General features: G+C 49.5%; 1 protein-coding gene across 2 annotated transcripts; it reads right to left on the bottom strand.

The window, feature by feature from the left end:
* Positions 1 to 2,108: 2,108 nt before the first annotated feature.
* LOC146246365 (F-BAR and double SH3 domains protein 2-like) lies at positions 2,109 to 19,390 on the bottom strand. Of its 2 annotated transcripts, none has more exons than XM_084684248.1 (20): positions 19,160 to 19,390; positions 17,165 to 17,262; positions 16,209 to 16,254; positions 12,831 to 12,907; positions 12,553 to 12,697; positions 11,499 to 11,632; positions 11,155 to 11,209; positions 10,666 to 10,794; positions 10,303 to 10,425; positions 9,206 to 9,301; positions 6,982 to 7,098; positions 5,977 to 6,075; positions 5,463 to 5,615; positions 5,116 to 5,250; positions 4,505 to 4,588; positions 4,230 to 4,413; positions 3,576 to 3,796; positions 3,244 to 3,490; positions 2,805 to 2,872; positions 2,109 to 2,481 (listed from the first exon to the last, which is right to left on the bottom strand). In XM_084684248.1, the coding sequence occupies exons 1-20, from the start codon at positions 19,178 to 19,180 to the stop codon at positions 2,398 to 2,400; spliced, it is 2,316 nt and encodes a 771-aa protein (XP_084540374.1). In that variant the 5' UTR covers positions 19,181 to 19,390; the 3' UTR covers positions 2,109 to 2,397. The 2 variants fall into 2 exon arrangements, with proteins under 2 accessions (XP_084540374.1, XP_084540375.1); XM_084684249.1 differs by having other exon boundaries at positions 16,209 to 17,080; positions 19,160 to 19,389.
* Between the last annotated feature and the right edge of the window lie 116 nt (positions 19,391 to 19,506).

Genomic DNA, 19,506 nt, shown 5'->3' on the forward strand with positions numbered 1-19,506 from the left:
ATTAACATTTTTTATGTACTTTTATGTAGCCTAGTTCTGCTAACCTTGACACCCAAAACTTGAATTACACTGTACAGCTGTAAAAATGTCCTCGATCGTATAATTAATCGCAAAGGGGTAACAAAGGCAAACTACTTTCTCATATTATTTTGAACATTGTTGAAATGTTTACAGATTTAGTTATTACAACACATGAAACACACACACTAACACAAATACACTAATGTAGGGAAAAGGTGATTGGGTAATTCATATGAAGTAGGCTATGCAAATGTGAATTATAAATGTATTATAATAACTGCTCAGCCTCAAACATCAAAAGCGTTCCCTCCATATTAAGTTTTTATCGGATATTTAATGTCTCCAGGTCTGTAATAATGATGACCAATTAAAGTCCCATACAGCATTAAAATGAATAGGCAATATCTTGCAGTTGGAAGATTAAAAAAACAACAACAACAAAAAAACAGCATATTATGTCGATAAGCTAATTTTTATTTCACATCTATTTGTACACAATAAATACAGTTCTTAACATCCAAGAAAATATAGTTTCAACGCACTGCAAATGTTGCTGATGTTTCACTTTTGGGAAATCGGGACATAGTTTCAGCCCTAATGTAGCCTACTGAAAAAAATCAGTATCAAAAACGTGACAATCAGCTTCTCCGCTAGGGGGAGTGTGAACTTGACAACCGTATTCTTTCAATACAACAGGGTAAATGTAAACTTCAAAAATAAGTTTGATGACATTCAGATCTCAAGAAGATCAACGCAAACATAGCAACATGACTACAGAAATATCGCTTTTCCTCTAACCCAAATTTCAACAAATGTCAGTGTCCCTCCCTCTTCCATAAAACATTGTAGCCTATTTTACACAGATCTCCATCTCAAAGTTCTCGAAATGGAAGAGAACATCTGTCACATAAAAAAGACACTACAATGGCTATTTAAGGCTAAATTGTTCTGAAGCATAGGAAAATAACAAGAACATTACTTTGCATACCAATATAGTTGGAACACAAAACATCGAAACAATTAATGAACAAATCGATGCAGCAGCAGCATCCACAACAGAGACCAACCAGCAATACTGAAAAGGGCATAAAAAGACTACAAAAGTGCTTCAGTATTTCAGTCAGTTCACAAGTCCACTAGGTATGCTGCAGCTGGAGGTGGGCACACAACCTGCCTTCACCGCATCACGATGTGACGCACTCTTTCACCGCTGAACCACTCCCGACCCAAGAACTATCCTCACCCAGGAAACATTATCGGCTAATGTTAAGCCTAGATTAGTATCGATAACAACTGAACTATATCCTTATTGTAAAACAAAACGACACAAGGATACTCTAACATATACTCTTACATACTACAGGTAACCCCCCCCCCCCTCCCATCCCCCCCCCCCTGCCATTCCCCCCCCCCCCCCCCCCCTCCCATCCCCCCCCCCCCCCCCCCCCGGCATTTTGAAATGTTGACATTTTGATGCAAAAAAACTTACCAATAGAAGTTACTTTGTTACAATGTTAAAAAACAAATAAGAAAAAAGTGCCATTGGGCATCAAATCTCACATGTTGCAATTCACACTTTCTTCCCTAAACATTAACAACCCCAAGCTAACATTGCCACATTTCCCTTTCATTCATTAAATGTTGGATTCATTTTGTTTTCCCAGACGTTAGTATTTCACAAGAGCTGAGGAACCAGCCTCGTTCATGAAGTGAATTTCCCTGAAAATGTGGAGACGACGACCAAGAGAACCAAACCAAAAAAATCTGCCTTAATTTAAAGCTGCGATTTGTTAATTGTTGTGAACACAAGTTCAATCCTCCCACTGAATATTTGTTGCATTGTAATCCAACCGAAATACATCTTTATATTAGCAAGGCCAGACTGTCGCAATATAATGCCTTGTTGTGAACGCAAAGAGGAAAACAACCCGTAAGAGGAGAAGAAACACAAACACGTGTAAGCAGAGGCACAAAGGAGAGATAAGGGGAGAGAGATAGGAAGTGGAGAGAGGAATAAGGGATGGAAGAGGAAGATGAAAGTGAAGAGAGAGAGGGAGAGAGAGAGGAGAGAGAGAGAGAGAGAGAGAGAGAGAGAGAGAGAGAGAGAGAGAGAGAGAGAGAGAGAGAGAGAGAGAGAGAGAGAGAGAGAGAGAGAGAGAGAGAAAGGCACAATGTATCGTTTCCCCCCAACGCGCACTGTCTGGGCCCTACTTGGACAAACCGAGAGGAGGGGGAGGAGTCAAGTCCTCGAGGCCTCCTTGCTCTGGAGATGAGAACCTCCCTCCCCCTCCTCCCCCCTCAGAGAGAGCCCAAGGAAACCTGGATCCACCAGGTCCTGTTGGTCTGGGTGCGCCTGCCACCAGGGCGGCGCTGTGGCTACACCAGCGTGATCTCCACCTCCTCCCTCCTCTTCACCTGGCCGCGGGGCTGCTGCTTGGGGGGCGGGGGGGCCGCACGCACCTGGGGACAACACAGGAAGCACGCGGAACGTGGGTTGATGGGATACGTGAACACGCAGTGTGGAGGACTTAAAGGCTGTAAGAAAAAACGTTCAAAACGCATAAGGCCTTCAATCGGAGAATCATTTAAATTCCTTGTCGTTTCCCCTCCTTTCAGTTAGTAACTGAATCCCTTCCAAAAACGTATACCGATGTATGATATGCTACAATGTAGAATTGCACGCAGACAAATATCAAGCAGTTATGCGCATCTCTCTGTGTTCTGGTATATGCCATCTGCATGTGGCCCAAACACAGTTTGCACAGGCTCGGTGGGGTACTTACGGGTCTGATGGTGCCTGCCCCTCCGTCTGCGGGGTACCTGGGGGGCTGGGGGGAGCTCTGTACCGGGCCTGGGGGGGGGGGGGGACAGGAACACGGACAGTTACTTCAGACAAATCACAGTTCCATTGAAAACATCCAATAATAAAAAATAAAATAAAAACCCCAGCTGAATTAGTACTCAGACTGCATTTACATTTAGTCATTTAGCATCAGCACGTCATTTGGCACGGCGGGGAATTAATCCGGCAAACTTCTGATTACTAGCCCGACTCCCTCACCGCTCAGCCATCCGACTCCATACATACTAATACACTACACTGCATATTAGACAACGTATTAGCACACACACCAAACTACATACTAGCACACCGCACTACAACCTAGCAGACTCGATCGAAGAGGACAGGAAAACTCTGAAGGCAGCGGCGGGTGTCCTTACTCTGCAGGGGGCTCTTGAGCGGCGCGGGCGGAGGCCGGTGGTGGCCGTTGACGTAGGCGGGTGGCTGAGGGATGGGGGAGGCGGAGGCGCTGGAGGGGCTGGAGGGGCAGGGGCTGCTGTGGAAGGGGCCGGGCTGGCAGGGGCTGCTGTGGAAGGGGCCGGGCTGGCAGGGGCTGCTGTGGAAGGGGCCGGGCTGGAAGGGGCTGCGGGGAGACTGGTCGCTCTGGGACAGGGTGGAGGGGGACGCCTGGAAGACAAAGGGAGGAATTTGTTCAATATTGAAAACAGTAAAAGTGTGTGTGTGTGTGTGTGTGTCTGAGTGTGTGTGTCACCTGTGAGCTTCCGTCTCCAGCCTCTCCGTTCTCGCTGCTGCCGGTCAGGTCCTCGACCAGCACGGCAGGAAACACGCCCACGGCGCCGTTGAGCTCGCCTTCCCAGAAGCCATCGTCCTCGTGGGTCTCCTTGCTCAGGACGCGGATGATGGCGCCCTCCGGGAACGACAGCTCCTCCTCCGTCTGGGCAGCGTAGTCGTACAGGGCCTTCGCAAAACACACTGAGGGGGGGAGGGGGGGACGGAGAGCAAGAACAACAGGTGTGAGACAGTGTGTGAGAGAAGAGAACAGGACAAGACCAGAGACGCAAAGAGAAGAGAGAAGAAGAAGGGAGAACAGAAAAAAGAAGAGAATAGAGAAGAAGAAATAAGAGAGGAAGAGAGAAGAAAGGAGAGAAGAATAGAGAAGGAGAAGAGAGAAGAAGAGAGGAGAAGAGAGAAGAAATAAGAGAGGAAGAGAGAAGAAAGGAGAGAAGAATAGAGAAGGAGAAGAGAGAAGAAGAGAGGAGAAGAGAGAAGAAGAAGAAAGGAGAGAAGAAGAGAGAAGGAGAATAAGGGAGAAGAAAAGAGAAGAAGAGATAAGAGAGAGGAAGAGAGAAGAATAGAGAAGGAGAAGAGAGAAAAAGAGAGAAGGAAGACAGAACCAGTCCCTCACCACTGGAGTCTCCGTTGACGACCCCAGACGGCAGCTCCATCTCCGGCTCGGTGGAGTTGCTGGAGGAGTGCGAGCGTGCGTCCAGGGCGGCCAGGGACTGCAGCATGCTCAGCAGGCTGTTGGAGGAGGGCAGCTGCAAGTACTTCTCAGGGACGTAGCCCACCTGGCCGGTCCGGTTCTTAGCCTGACAGGATGTCACACGCACGGTGGGAACACGGGTTCAAGCTCTGGTTTTTCCTCGGAAAGGCTGAAGTGACCCTGTCCTGATCACGTACCTTCACCCAGTCCTCCATGTCTCCATCGTCGATGACCTCCAGGACCTCCTGCTCCTCAATGGTCAGCTCGTCGGGCTGGGAGGCCTGGGGGAGGGGAGGAGGGGAGGAGGGTAGGAGGGGAGGAGGGGAGGAGGGGAGGAGGGGAGAAAGACGAAGATGAGAAGAGAGGAGTGATGCAATCCCCACATAGGAACATTAGCAGCAACAAGACCATCAAATCAACTGTGCATAATGAAGGGCTGTATACACGAACAAACCAATTCTCTTTTCTGACCCAAAGTATATTTACTTACATTTAGTCATTTGGCAGACGCTCTTATCCAGAGCGACTTACAGTAAATACAGGGACATTCCCCCAAGGCAAGTAGGGTGAAGTGCCTTGCTCAAAGACACAACATCAATTTGCACGGCCGGGAATTGAACCGGCAACCTTCTGATTAATAGCCTGATTCCCTAACCGCTCAGCCATCTGACTCATCTGACTCCTTCTCAGTGACCACTAGTCACAAAACTGTCATTGTCACCTTGTGTCACCTCTCTGTGGGTCTAGGTTGGTCACATTAACGGGCTGTACAGATGTGATTAGCGTCCGCTTGAGGCTTCTTTCCCACCTTGTATGAGTAGAGGACTTTGCAGGTGAGAGGGTAGTTCCTCAGAGTGCTGGAGGGGCTGGAGCTGCTGTCGTCCAGAGCTTCTCCACTGTCCTCCAGACCGTCCTCATCCTCTCGGTCCAGATCTGCTGTGCCCTGCATCGCCGTCCACACAGTCAAAGACCAGTCAAGTTAGACAGTCCAATTACAGATGAAATGTACTTTTGATGACAATTTAGTCGTTTATTTTCTTGGGGGGACGGGGGGGGGGGGGGAGACGGTTGATGTCTCGGAGCTCGCCGCACAAAGAGTCAGTGTGCACTCACCGAGAGTGAAGGATCATGGGTACTGAGGGAGTGTGCACTCACCGAGAGTGAAGGATCATGGGTACTGAGGGAGGCCCAGCGCTCGTTCTCCAGCTCCTCCATCACCTGGTTCATGGCGCTCTTCAGCCAGGTTTCCACGGCGATGCCCGCCTCCCTCAGCAGGTCCAGACGAGCCTCTGCTTTCAGTTTCACCGTCTGCAGTGACATCATCAGTGTGAGACCGTGCGCGCAGCGACATCATCAGTGTGGGGCCGCGAGTAAAAATCAGAAGCTGGATTAGAGTCTCAACTCAGTGGTGAGAGGCGAGAACATGCCATGTGTTTTCCATCCAGCAGGGGGCATTAGAGCCTGAAGTAAGATTATTTGAGTGTCCGTTTTGCTGGATAAATGAGGAAATTAGAATTGGCTTGGGTGGGGGGGGGGGGGGGGAGTGGGGATAACAACCAAAAAATGTGTGTGTGTGTGTGTGTAAGGGGAGGGTGTATGACAGCGGCGTATATCTAACATTATTTTCTCTCAAGCACACACACACATACACACACACTCCTCTGGTTACCTCTGCTCTGCGTAGAGTTTCCTTAGCCCCCTCTATTTTGATGTCCAGCTCTGCTCTGTTCTGCTCTGACGAGCCCTGACTCCCGAACTCCTCCAGGGCCTCCAACATTCAGAAAACATAAGACGTCACTCAATGATGAATCAATGAAGAAATTACAGAAACATGTTGATGTTTATATAGAGAATACTCCTCTACTTAACTGGGACTCAATCACAATAATACAAAATAAAATAACCAACACAAATCTATATGAAAAAAAGTCAAAAACGAAACAATTAATTAAACATTAATATTGCTCAGCATGACTAGTGAGGACACAATTAGTTTACAATTAATTGTAAATCTTTCTTTATAAGGCCACCAGGAAGGTAGCAAAGAACATTCTTGACTGTCGTAACATCTAACAACACCGCAGATGGGCAAGAGATAATGATCGACTAGTGAGTAAGGATACTGCAAAGTGTTTTAATTCGCCTCTGACACATTTCCCTTCCGTCAATGCTGTCAATGATTGCTCCTGCATAACCTAGCTGGCATGTGTCAGTTGCAGGGATGCTGCAATAAAACATTTACTTCCTCCATACAGACTCTCTCATTGGATCAAATTGCTCCTTGTCTCAAACCCTGGTCTCCAGATACTAGAACCGATCTTGTTCTCTCATTCCCTCTCTCTGTCTCCCCGCCCCCACCCTCTGTCTCTCCCTCCCCCCCCCCTCCCCCTCTCTGTCTTCCTCCCCCTCCTCCTGTCTCCCTCCCCCTCCTCCTGTCTCCCTCCTCCTGTCTCCCTCCCCCTCCTCCTGTCTCCCACCCCCTCCTCCTGTCTCCCACCCCCTCCTACTGTCTCCCTCCTCCTGTCTCTCTCCCCCTCCTCCTGTCTCCCTCCCCCTTCCTACTGTCTCCCTCCCCCTCCTCCTGTCTCCCTCCCCCTCCTCCTGTCTCCCTCCCCCTCCTCCTGTCTACATCCCCCTATTCCTGTCTCCCTCCCCCTCCTCCTGTCTCTCTCACCCTCTGGCTGTGGATGATGTTCTTGTGCTCGCGCGCCACCCTGGTGGCCCACCTCCGGGCCTCCTTGTCCAGGCTGTGCTCCTCAGTGGTGCCCCCCTCCCGCTCCAACGTGCCCACCTGGAGACAGAGAGACAGACAGGGAGGAGAGAGAGACAGGGAGGAGAGAGAGACAGGGAGGAGAGAGACAGACAGGGAGGAGAGAGACAGACAGGGAGGAGAGAGAGACAGGCAGGGAGGAGAGAGAGACAGGGAGGAGAGAGAGACAGGCAGGGAGGAGAGAGACAGGCAGGGAGGAGAGAGAGACAGGGAGGAGAGAGAGACAGGGAGGAGAGAGAGACAGGGAGGAGAGAGACAGACAGGGGGAGAGAGAGACAGGGAGGAGAGAGACAGACAGGGGGAGAGAGAGAGAGAGAAGAGACAGAGAGTGGAGAGAGAGAAGTGAGAGACAAGGTCATACATTTAGATAATCATCATCACAACGAGAGTGAGGACGAGAAGGTCGAAGGTCACGATGAATATAAACCCAAACACATAGCTGCAACATATCTCAAATATTCCATGGAAGGTCTTGGCCACTAATATCTGATTTCCGACTAGGTGTCTGTAAATATGCCTGAAGAGATTCTGAGAAATGAGTTAGGTCTAAAACATGACAAGAAGGGCCCATTGAAGCAGGGTGTTATTCCGGAATCTGGATAAATCAGCTGTCTGTGTTAAAGAAAAACAACCTTTAGGAAAACACTTCCTGTAGATGACCTCAGCCAATACATAGCCAATCCATGCCTTCCATTTCGATGATCTCACAGGAGAAAAATAAAGGCAACGCACCAATCTACTCATCTCCACAAGGTTCACACAGCCATGCTGGCCTGTTCCTGAACTAGTCAGGCAGAGATGATGTGTGCTATAGTTGTCCCACTTTTCATCGATCCATCTCAATCATAAGGTCAGTACTGATGAAACACTACCAGTCCATTCTACATGGATCTCGCTCTAGATATAGACACACAGACAGATTGATAGAAAGATAGATATGAAAGAATTACATTGATTTAAGGACAAAACGCCGCCACAAGGAGTCAGGTTTCGTCAAGAGAAGGTCACAGGGGAAAAGCTGAATGACATAAGCATATATATATATATATTTATGTGTATATATACATATATATGTGTATATGTATGAGAGAGAGAGAGAGAGAGAGAGAGAGAGAGAGAGAGAGAGAGGGGGGAATAAACTGTGTTTTTGACCAGGAAGCTGTAAATAAATTCCCATAGATCACTGAGGAGAGGAGAGCCACACTGAGGTCCTGTCAGAACTTCAGAGTGTGTGTGTGTGTGTGTGTGTGGGGGGGGGGGGGGGGGGGGTGAGGGGGGTCAGGGTGCGGACGCTCCACAAAGCCCCCTTTTCACAGACCGCCGTCGTCCACAGACCTGCCTGCAGATCCAAGCGCCTCCCTCCCTCCCTCCCCCACTTTCCCTCTCTCCCTCTTTCAGCTCTTTTCCGGATCCCTTCGTCCTGTGGCAGACGCTGGGTGGGGTGGGGTGGGGGGGTTCCAGGGAGGGACGGCGGAGAAGGGGTGGGGGGGGGGGTGCACTGCATCACTAATGTTTTCTTTAGGAACAGGCCACTGCTTGTTTGACTTCCAACAAAAACAACAAGAGGGCTGTCCAGTGTGTCCAGGGGAGAGGCAGGGAGGGTGGTAGGAGAGGCAGGGAGGGTGGAGGGAGAGACAGGGAGGGTGGAGGGAGAGGCAGGGAGGGGGGTAGGAGAGGCAGGGAGGGTGGTAAGAGAGGCAGGGAGGGTGGAGGAGAGGCAGGGAGGGTGGAGGAGAGGCAGGGAGGGTGGAGGGAGAGGCAGGTAGGGTGGAGGGAGAAGATGGGAGGGTGGTAGGAGAGGCAGGGAGGGTGGAGGAGAGGCAGGGAGGGTGGAGGAGAGGCAGGGAGGGTGGAGGGAGAGGCAGGGAGGGTGGAGGGAGGGAGGATGGGTGTGAGCGTGGTGGCATCGCTGGGTCACCTGGGAACAAGGATCACGCTGCCACCTGTACACACCCTGGTCAACAGACAGGTACAGTTACACCATATACACACACACACACACACACTCCATGGGGCACCAGACAGAGGCAGAGAGACAGAGAGAGAGAAAGTAGTTGAGAGAGAAGAGAGAGAGAGAGAGCAGGAGAGACAGAGCGAGACAGAGAGCGATGCATCATGAGGATCTTACAGAGTCCGTGTTGCTGGGCTGGAAGAGGAGAGCTGGAGCATTGTGGAAGACTGGGTTCTGCTGCACAAACAGCTGCTGGTGGAACTCCTGGACCACCTGGAGACACACACACACACGCACACACGCACACACACACACACACACACACACACAGACACAAAAGATAACCTAATAAAGCAGCGCAACAGACAACTGATATCAGACAGACGCTGCCAAATGCGATTATGTAAAACCTCACATGACTGTTATCATTATGAAAGAGTCTCTTTATTCCAGCCTTTGAACGCTCGCAGGGTCACTGCTGTCCCCCGTGCTGTTCTGGTTCAGCCAGGCTGGAGAACAGGTCCGTGTGACAAGGACCACACACACAAGAGACCACTCAAATACTGAAGACAGACAGACAGGTTTTGGCAGAGAGACAGGTAGACACACAGAAGTGAAGGCTGAGAGGGCAACAGACAGACAGACACAGACAGAGACACAGACAGACAGACAGACAGACAGACAGACAGACAGACAGACAGACAGACAGGCAGACCGACAGACATAGCAATAAAGGCAGACAGGTAGAAAGACACAGAAAAACAGACAGACAAATGTGGCACTGCAGAAAAAGTACCATCAGGCAGAAACACAAGCTCTGTCAATACACACACACACACACACACACACACAGCTTCCTCACGCTAAAGACACAGTGACACTCGTGTGAGTGGAAAAAACAAGCGATCACCACGGTCGAGTTACCAGGAGGCAAGATGACCCCCCCCCCGCAGCCGGAACCGAGAGAAGCCAATGGCTGAGAGGTAACGAAGGAGCCGATTGGATAACTGATCGCCACGGGAGCCAGAAGACTCCGGTCATTCAACACCAATTAGAAGCTCATCAATAGTAAACAGTTCATATCACGACAAAGAGGGAGACAGAGATAGACAACAGAGGAATCTCTGGGTAACCTCCTCCTCCCCCACAGCCTCTCTCTCCCCTTCCTCTATCTCTCTCTCTCTCTCTCCCCATCCCTATCCCTCTCCCCCTCTCCTTCCTCTCTCCCCCTCTCTCTCTGACAGCCACGGGAAAGTTCCTGAGCGATTCCTCACCCCTGTGGAGCGATCCAGGAGGGAGGTGAAGGTGCTGTGGGCGTCCTGGAAGGCTTCCAGCTCAGACTGGCAGAGAGACACCAGGTAATCCTTCACATGGTCGTAGATACCTCCATCCAGAACCTGCCGGAAGCAAACATACAGTTCAGTACAAACTCGATGCAATCCGTGAATCTCTCAGTCAATAAATGTGATGTGAACATATACATACACACACACACACACGAAAAGAAATGACATCACTCAACGACCCAAAAAAAAGGATGTATTAATCGAACAGACTTCAAATATATCTTCCTTGTGTCACCGATTAATTTTGGTGAAGGGTTAAGAGAAGGCAGGGTGCAAAGCTGGGTGTTTCACCTGGATGCTGTCGATCAGATCGGTGTGGTAGTAGCGCTGCTGGTGGGCATTGGCTGCAGCTAGCGTTAGCAGGTAGTCGTTCCTGGCCTGGGTGGCTTTTGTGTTGCACTCGCTCCTTTTGGCTTTCAGCTACAACACCCCCCCCCCCCGCAACAGAGACATAAACACACACACATAAACATTTAGTCACTTATCCAGAGAGACTAACAGTAAAGTACAGGGACATGCCCCCTGAAGCAAGTAGGGTGAAGTGCCTTGCCCAAAGACACAATGTCATTTGGCACGGCCGGGAATCGAACCAACAACCTTCTGTTTAATAGCCCGACTCCCTAACCGCTAAACCATCTGATCCCCAATAAACACACTCAATTCATGTGTTTTGTACGATTTCGACTTTCAGACGTCCATGTGTTTACACTGAATATTTGAGCTCTTAGAAATGTGCCAAGTGTGTTAGCTAGGCTAACAGACTGGAGCTAACCCCCTCACCTTCACACTAGCCCTCTGCAGACTGGACCTAGACTGGAACAGACTCAGTTTGGACCTGGATGGAAGTAGCGGAGGAAAAGAAGAGGAGCGGAAGACAAGGAGAGGAGGAATAGAACAGGTAGAATGAAGAAAAGGAGAGGGGAGGAGGACGACATCGAGGAAGGAGAGGAGGGATGAAGCTGTAGTTACACAACCCCAGACAAGGTACACTCTGTCTCCAGAACATTTGAAAGTTCCAGCCCTCTCGATGAACTTATATCCCACCACTGCAGCATTCAAATCACATGTAGATTGTACACAGGTGTATGGGTGGAGGTGGAGGTGTGAAGCGGCTCGCTCCATACTTGGCTTCCAGCTCTGCCTTCTCCCTGACGGCCTGGGCCATGGTCTCTGTCTCCTGGTACTTCTTCCTGGCCTTGGTGAGGTCCTTCACAGACTCCTGGAACTCTGCTTGGACAACCGCTAGCTGGTCAATACACTGGAGGAGGAAGGGAGATAGATGTGTTTACCCTTAGATTTGCATTAAAAAAATGTTGTTGATTTATCCAAAGTGACGTTCAAATGAGAGGACACAGAGCACAGCGGATGATTAAGGATCAGAAGTGCAGAGTTCTACAGGATTTCAGGGGTCACAGTCTGTATTCATGAGCCACATCGCAAAGAACCCACATCTCAGCTACCAGGCACGAAAAAAGAATGCTGCAGTGCAACAATAACATCCAAATTCCTCAGCTTCAGTCTTCTAAGTTCTATTAAACACTCCGGGAAAGGCCCAGAGAGAGCGATGTGTGTACCCTTAGATCGAGTTCTGCCTAAGCTACGATTTGCCAATCAGTTCCTTGACCGCCGAACCGTGTCATCTAGTTACAGGATGAAGGAGCCATCGTGGTGTTCTTGTTAGGGTGAGGGGGGGGAGGGGAAACAGGGCGGGCATTGTTGACGGTGGTCTGGGGAACGTAGAGATGTAACCAGAGAACATCAGGCGCAGGGCAGACGTGAAGGGCAGACCACCTGACACGGACACCGACGAACGCAAGGCCACATACCGACTTGAGAAAGTCTAGCTGTCTGAACGAGGCAGGGGGGAAGGAGTGGGGGGGGGGGGGGGGGGGGGGGGGAGACAGGTCTGCAGCCCTGCCTCAGTCAAGCGGGAGATGGGAGGTCTTTACTGAATATTCTGAAAAAGTTGTTCCTTCTTCCCATCCACCCTTTGTTCCATCCTTCTTTCCTTCCTTTCCTACCTACCTACCTACCTTCCTTCCTACCTTCCTTCCTCCCAGCCTACCTCTCCCCCTCATCCCCTTCCTCCCTCTTTGCTCATTATATTCTCAAGAATGGAAGGGGTGTAGGATCCGTTTTCAGAGGAAACAGAGCGGGGGTTTGGTTTGGCTCCGGTACCTTCCGGAGCTGCTGTTCCTTCTGCAGTCTGGCCATCTTGGCCGGTTCGGCCACCTGGGTCTTGTAGTTTTCGCAGGCGCTGATTCGAGACTGGGTCAGGTGAATCGTCCCCTCCAGGTAGGATTTCCACACAGAGTACATGTTCCTGGCACACGCGCACACACACACACACACACAGTAATATGCTGATTTAACCCAGAGCTGAGGGGACTGTGTGGATTGTGTGTGTGTGAGAGAGAGAATGTGTGTGAGCGAGCGCGTGTGTGTGAGCGTGTTACCTATGATCTGCGGCCTCCTCTGATAGGTTGTCGGGCCACTCCCTCTTGAGATACTGATTGGCCAGTTTTTGTAGAGCCTGGAGGTGAACCAGAGACAGAAGGGATGACCTTTAACCTCTTCACCCACGCTATATTTCATGCCTCGTTTTTACCCCTAGATACAACAGCCTGTTTCATTGCTATCTTACGACCTTGACCCGTGAACCAGAGATCAACTTAGCAGCAGGTCTAAAAGGAGAACGAGGGGAGTGGGGCCGAAGAACCAAGAAGAAAAAGGTATTTTTACGAGGATCGTCAGTTCGCCATGCAACTTAAGATCCAGGTTCTTTTTCCTCCTGAGTGCATGGTTGTGCTTCAAGGCAGACCTAAGACAGTTCTGGCTTCATTGTGTACAGTCGTGCAAAGCGGTTAAACTTGCCTATAACTCAGTATGACTTGAGTTTTGACAAGGCACTGGTAGACTCGTATTTGACTGAAAAATGAAAATAATTTAGACCACGGCCACACCACCACCGGACCGGCTGTGAGGTTAGACTTTGAGGAACTGAAATAGCATAGCAGAGTAAACACAGGGAAGAAAATCAAGACAGGAAGAAATATTTCAGGCATTTTTTCTCTCCCCAACCACCCACCCACCCCCACCACCACCACCTGAGGTATGTGGGAGGGATGCTCTTTCGTTACATAGATAATCCATCATTACGAACAACTAATAAAGCTAATGAAGGCTAGAGGTACAATCTGCAACGTCATATTTCTGTCCTGTCAGCGTGGGGTCGGGGGTTTGCTGGAGGGGTGGCGAGAGACGATGCGTCTCAAATCAGGGGGGTCAGGTGGAACGGTTAGGGAGTTGGGCTATTAATCAGAAGGTTGTCTGTTTGATTCGTTGAAAATGACGTTGTGTCCTTGGGCAAGGCACTTCACCCTACTTGCCTCAGGGAGAATGTCCCTGTACTTACTGTAAGTCGCACTGGTTAAGAGCGTCTGCTAAATGACTAAAATGTAAAATGTCTCAGTAGGTGAACTCTCACCTGCATCTGCTCTTGCTGAGAAGAGCTATTTCTGCCTCTTCCTCAGTCTCTCTCCATTTCTGCCTCTCCCTCCTTTTTCTGTCTCTGTTTCTGTCTGTCTTCATTTAGACCTGCCCCCCCCCCCCGGACACATTAAGGCTACGACCCCACAGCTCCTGCAGCCAAGGCTTCTGATCCTCCATAGACACCGCTTTAGGAGGGAGGGAGGGAGGGAGGGAGGGAGGGAGGGAGGGAGGGAGGGAGGGAGGGAGGGAGGGAGGGAGGGAGGGAGGGAGGGAGGGAGGGAGGGAGGGAGGGAGGGAGGGAGGGAGGGAGGGAGGGAGGGAGGGAGGGAGGGAGGGAGGGAGGGAGGGAGGGAGGGAGGGAGGGAGGGAGGGAGGGAGCCCCTTAGAGTTGGCCAGAAAGATGTGTCTGAATAGAATGGTTAGAATAGGAGGTTAGGAGGAGGACGGTGAGGGATAGAGGGGGGCATTCTATCACTCCCCACTGCCCTCTGAATACCAATCAGATCAGGGCATTGGCACGGCGCAGGTGCGGGAAAGAGAGAGACGGGTGGAGGAGAGGCAGGAGGAGATGGAAAGAAGAGGTTTCAGAGTCCCTCTGACCCACTTTGATTCAACCGTCTGTGGTCGGTCACATGACCAGACAGCGACACGGCCCCAGGGGGGGGGGTGACAGAGGGCGCCATTGAACCTGAGACACCTGCTGCTTTAACCACTAAGCGGGTCAACGAGCCCTGCTACAAGCCCTGGGGGGAGGAGGAGGGGGAGGAGGAGGGACTCATTTATTCACAACACAGGCAAACAAGAAGCTCAAACACAACACCTGTTGAAAACAGCAGATGCATCGATGGAGACGTCTTTCTTAACAGTGTCGCTACATTAGCTGGGTTCACACACTTCTCTCCCATATCTCAAAATCATTAGAGTGCATCTGATAACCGTGTCGTTGGTTTCATTCCACTGGGCATGTTGAGGTTACGTAATCAAGTGCACCCAAAGTATCTGACGGTGGTTTCCGACAGCCGGCTGCCCCATGTCCCGGGCTGTTTTGTAACTGTAACACTATCTGAGCGTGCTGGCTGGCAGGGTGAGTTCCCCAGAGGTCAGACAACAGGAGGAAAACTGGGAGCGCAGTTATCAGCGAGCGAGGTGATTTACAGCTCCGTCACCGACATAGGATGTGGCCTTTGGGCACAGACACACCCCGCCGACACGTGGCTGGAGAGTTCCCAGTTGCTGCTAGCACACACAAACACACAGGAAGTCAAGAGCCAGGCTGTAGAGCGACCCCTGACCCCCGTGTGTGAGATGCCAACATGCTGCTGTGAGGTCTAGGCAGCCAGACCGACCGGCAGGCAGGCAGGCAGGCAGGCAGGCAGGAGCTCTCGTTGTTTATACTGTGTCGTGATAAGGCCCTCGGCCCACAACGATGCCTGCTCACTCGTAGCAAGATCTATGAGTCTTTGCCCTGAAGGGATACACAGAGGAAGGTGTGTCCTCATCAGGGTGCTCCAGGGAGGGTTGATGTGTTTGTAAGGCTCGGCTGACCTGCAGCATGGCCTCGGGACAGAGAAGCGCTCACTCCTCAGATGGGAACCTACTGGACCGGTGGCACAAATAATGTATGTGTCTTGTGGTCTTGTTTAGGGGGCGTTCTGTGTGGGGAGGCTTATCATTATGGGATGCGCCCGGTTTTGAAGATGGCTGTTGATGAATTATCAAGATGCATGGTACAAGAGGAATCCCCCTGCCCCCTCTTCCAAATACACACACACACACAAACACACACACAGTTGAGGCTGGTTTTAGTAACCCCCTCCGGTGCCAGGCGCCTCTTTCTCAGTTGTGAGGCACATTCCTCACAGAGACGCAAAGCCGTAACAGACCAGCCAACAGCAAAGGGATCTTTTTAGACGGTCAACTGACATCCGCAGGAAACTGGGGACCAAAACAACACCACGTGGAGGATGCTGATCGCTTCACAACACAGCCACACCTGTGAGAGAGAGAGAGAGAGAGAGAGAGAGAGAGAGAGAGAGAGAGAGAGAGAGAGACAGACAGACAGACAGGGAGAGAGACAGAGAGAGAGAGAGAAAGACACAGAGAGAGAGAGAGAGAGAGAGAGAGAGAGAGAGAGAGAGAGAGAGAGAGAGAGAGAGAGAGAGAGAGAGAGAGAGAGAGACAGACAGAGAGAGAGAGACAGAGAGACAGACAGAGAGAGAGAGAGAGATAGACAGAGAGAGAGAAAGACACAGAGAAAGAGAGAGAGAGAGAGACAGAGAGACACAGAGAGAGACAGAGAGAGAGAGAGAGAGAGAGAGAGAGAGAGAGAGAGAGAGACTCACCTGGGCATAGTCTCTCTCGACAGCTGCCTTCTTCTGACTAAACGTCCTGAGGAAAAAAGCAAGCAGAGGGTCTGAGTTAATACAACCCAAATTACAAATCGACTCAAAAAAGACCCCATTTAAAACTTCAGACTCTGAAGTGGCATGCTAGATTACTTACCCGCCCACTTCATGCACATCCTTATTTTTTCTCCCCAGCAACAACAATGATTGGAATCCCCAAATATGTATGAATACCAACAGTGTTCATTCAGAAGACCCCATAAGGTGCGGTGGATGAGAAATCTAGAAAGCGTGTAGTTTAGTCATGGTCACCAACACAAAACCATGACAAAGGAAACAGGTGACTGGCTCCAAAACCCAGTTTGTGAGGTCGACCTTTTTCAGTGAAATAACACAGGACTGGTCTTGCATTCTCCAGCTTTCAGGCTGTCCTGACTCGACACTTACCACTTCCTGTACGAGAGTTCTCCTCTTCCTGTCGCCTGTTCTTCCCTCTCTCTGCATGCCTCCCTCCCTCTTCCTCCCTTTCTCCATTCCAGTCGTTCATTTGCTTTACTTGTGCCAAACTTTTTGTTTTCATTTCTCAAAAAGCTGTGGTGATTTTCTGATAACAACACTAGACATCTCTCTCTCTCTCTCTCTCTCTCTCTCTCTCTCTCTATCTCTATCTCTCTCTGTCTCTCTCGCTCTCTCTCGCTCTCTCTCTCTCTCGCTCTCTCTCTCTCTCTCTCTCGCTCTCTCTCTCTCTCTCTCTCTCTCTCTCTCTCTCTCTCGTTGGTGGGGTTTGTGTAACGTGGCTCTGCTCCTTCCAGCAAATCGTAAAGAGCAGATCAAACATCTGGAGTCTGTCCATCCTTTCTCTCTGCCAGCTGTTGAGAGTAGGATGAGGTTCTTTCAGGCCCATCTCAACCCCCACAACCCACCTCCCCCCTCCCGGCCTCTCCCCTCCTCACCTCAGGTCCTCCAGCAGGTCGCACTCTGTCTGGTGTTTGATCTGTAACCTGCTCATCTGCTCAGCATGGGTGTGTTTCAGCTCCTGGGTCACCTTGACCTGTGGAGTAGGGAAGTGTGTGTGTGTTTGTGTGTGTGAGTGGGGGGGGGGGTCAGAAACACCACATCAGAACCCTCAGAAACACCCAGCGGAACCTTCAGAAACACCCAGCTGAACCTTCAGAAACACCCAGCTGAACCTTCAGAAACACCCAGCAGAACCCACAGGCTTTCTCCTGCCCCTCTTCCACCCAAAGGTTTAGACTGATATATACACTTGCTTCATTTTAGAATTAATGAATACAGAGTATACTCACTTATCATCACTGACATTAAGCCAAAGCATATCTCCAGTCATTCCTACTACACCACTGGTACACGCATCAAACTGTCAAAGTCTGGTGGACAGCACCCCACAGGGACATCATTGAATTAGTTTCTCTGTCTCCTTACACTTGAAGTGTCTGGTAATTTAAAGCCTGCATATGGCGTGTACGGTCCAGTTAAACAGCATGGGTTTTACTGTCTGATGTGACTGTCAACCCTTTCAGTTTGATAGCATATCAGCTCGTCAAGATTCCCAGCAGCAATTTACTACTCAGTCTCATCTGATCTATCTCGATCATTAAGAGGTTCAGAGGTTGGTATAGTACTTAGTATTAAGTAATACTTAGTAACAAACACTTTTGTACAGTAGGTGAAATATATTAAGTTAGTGTATTGCTGGGTTAGTGTTTAGTAGGAGCATATAGGGGATCTAAAGTCTAATGAGCTGGGGTAAACGGTGTCTCGCGGGGTCTCTGAGGAGGGAGTTCTCCGGTCTGGTAAGTTGGCCGTGAAGTTCGGTAATGAATCCTGGTGACCCGGACTCAATGTTACTAATTGGGAGTGTAGTGAACCAGGAAAATCAGGGCTTTGGATTTCATTTTGTCTTTCAATTTTTGACTCCGAGCTGAACCAATTGAATGTGTTGGATTTTCAGTGTTTTTCGATTTGCTTTTATTTGTTGGTTTTTCGCGGGTGGGGGCAGAAAATATAATTACTGCAAATACCTACAATCTTGGACCGTTGAAAAAGTTACAGAGCAAGTCGACTCAGACAACACTCCATAGTGATGTGAAACATCTGCAACTTCTTGTTCAACAGTGTAGTCTTTAAGGGAAATTCACAGGGGACCAAATAATAACTCATGGGCTCTATAGGGATTCACAAGGCAAGATTCAAGGGTTTCATTCTCTTGAATGACTAAGTAGGTTCACTGACATTTAATTCCAACTAAGGGTCAATTATCGCTGACTCACTCATGACAATAATGTGGACGAGTTCAAATGTCATGGTCCAAAAAAGTAATAATTTGAAAGATAACATCGATATGACTAGTTTTACCATCAAAGAAGCCTTCCTTAAGATAGATACGCCGTAGATCCGTATTTGTCACATTGATTTCTTACCGCCTTTATATACCATACAGTAACATTAAAGATCAGAAAAGATTGCCCTCTGTAATGTTGTGCAATATTTTTGAAATATGATACCAAGAACATTTTGTTGCGCTACATCCCTACTTCTATTTTTCCAAGCTTCAAACGTAAGACATTTTTAAACCCTGCAATAAATATTTCCTTATTGTTTAGCCAATGTTTTGCTTTGACCCAAGTCTAGACTTACAGCATAATTGAAACCACGCAACAATGTATCCCGTTCTCCCTTTTCCCCCAATATATTAGACCCCTACTTGGGGCATTTCTTGCTAAGAATGTTCATCACTTCTATTCACGATTGCACGATAAAACAGCAACGTTGCCGTACGAATGCAATTTAATTATTTTGATCGACAGACCGAAGGTTTACAAAGTTACATCTGGAAGTTGTTCAACAACAAAGCTTGCATCTTCCAAGAATTAAATATGCAACACTCGTCGAAACATTTGAAGCAAAGTAGCAACGGGACAACTCACCTTTCGTGGCGGAGGTTGCATTTTTCTTTTTTGTCATTAAAATATCCTGGAAAATGTTGGAAGTTAATCCGTCCACGCAACGTGGATTATATGATAATTCAAGAACAAGAGCCACGCACGGGTAAATTTAGTCAGTTTCGGGCGGCCATGACGACTCAACTCAACACACGGACGAAGTCCTGTTCAAAATACTGGCCTCGGGGAACATAGAAGCGAAGTTTGCGATTCAGCGGCGTTTCCGGTGGTGGAAGGATGGGGAGGGCGACACGCCGAGGAAGTGCACGGGACTTTTCCTTTGGGTCTGATGGTGGATGGTGGAGAGACATGATCGGAGATGGTGAATTATT

The sequence above is a fragment of the Hypomesus nipponensis genome, chromosome 20 (genome assembly GCF_054491055.1).
Source record: "Hypomesus nipponensis isolate SF chromosome 20, ASM5449105v1, whole genome shotgun sequence".
NCBI classification, from domain to species: Eukaryota; Metazoa; Chordata; class Actinopteri; order Osmeriformes; family Osmeridae; genus Hypomesus; species Hypomesus nipponensis.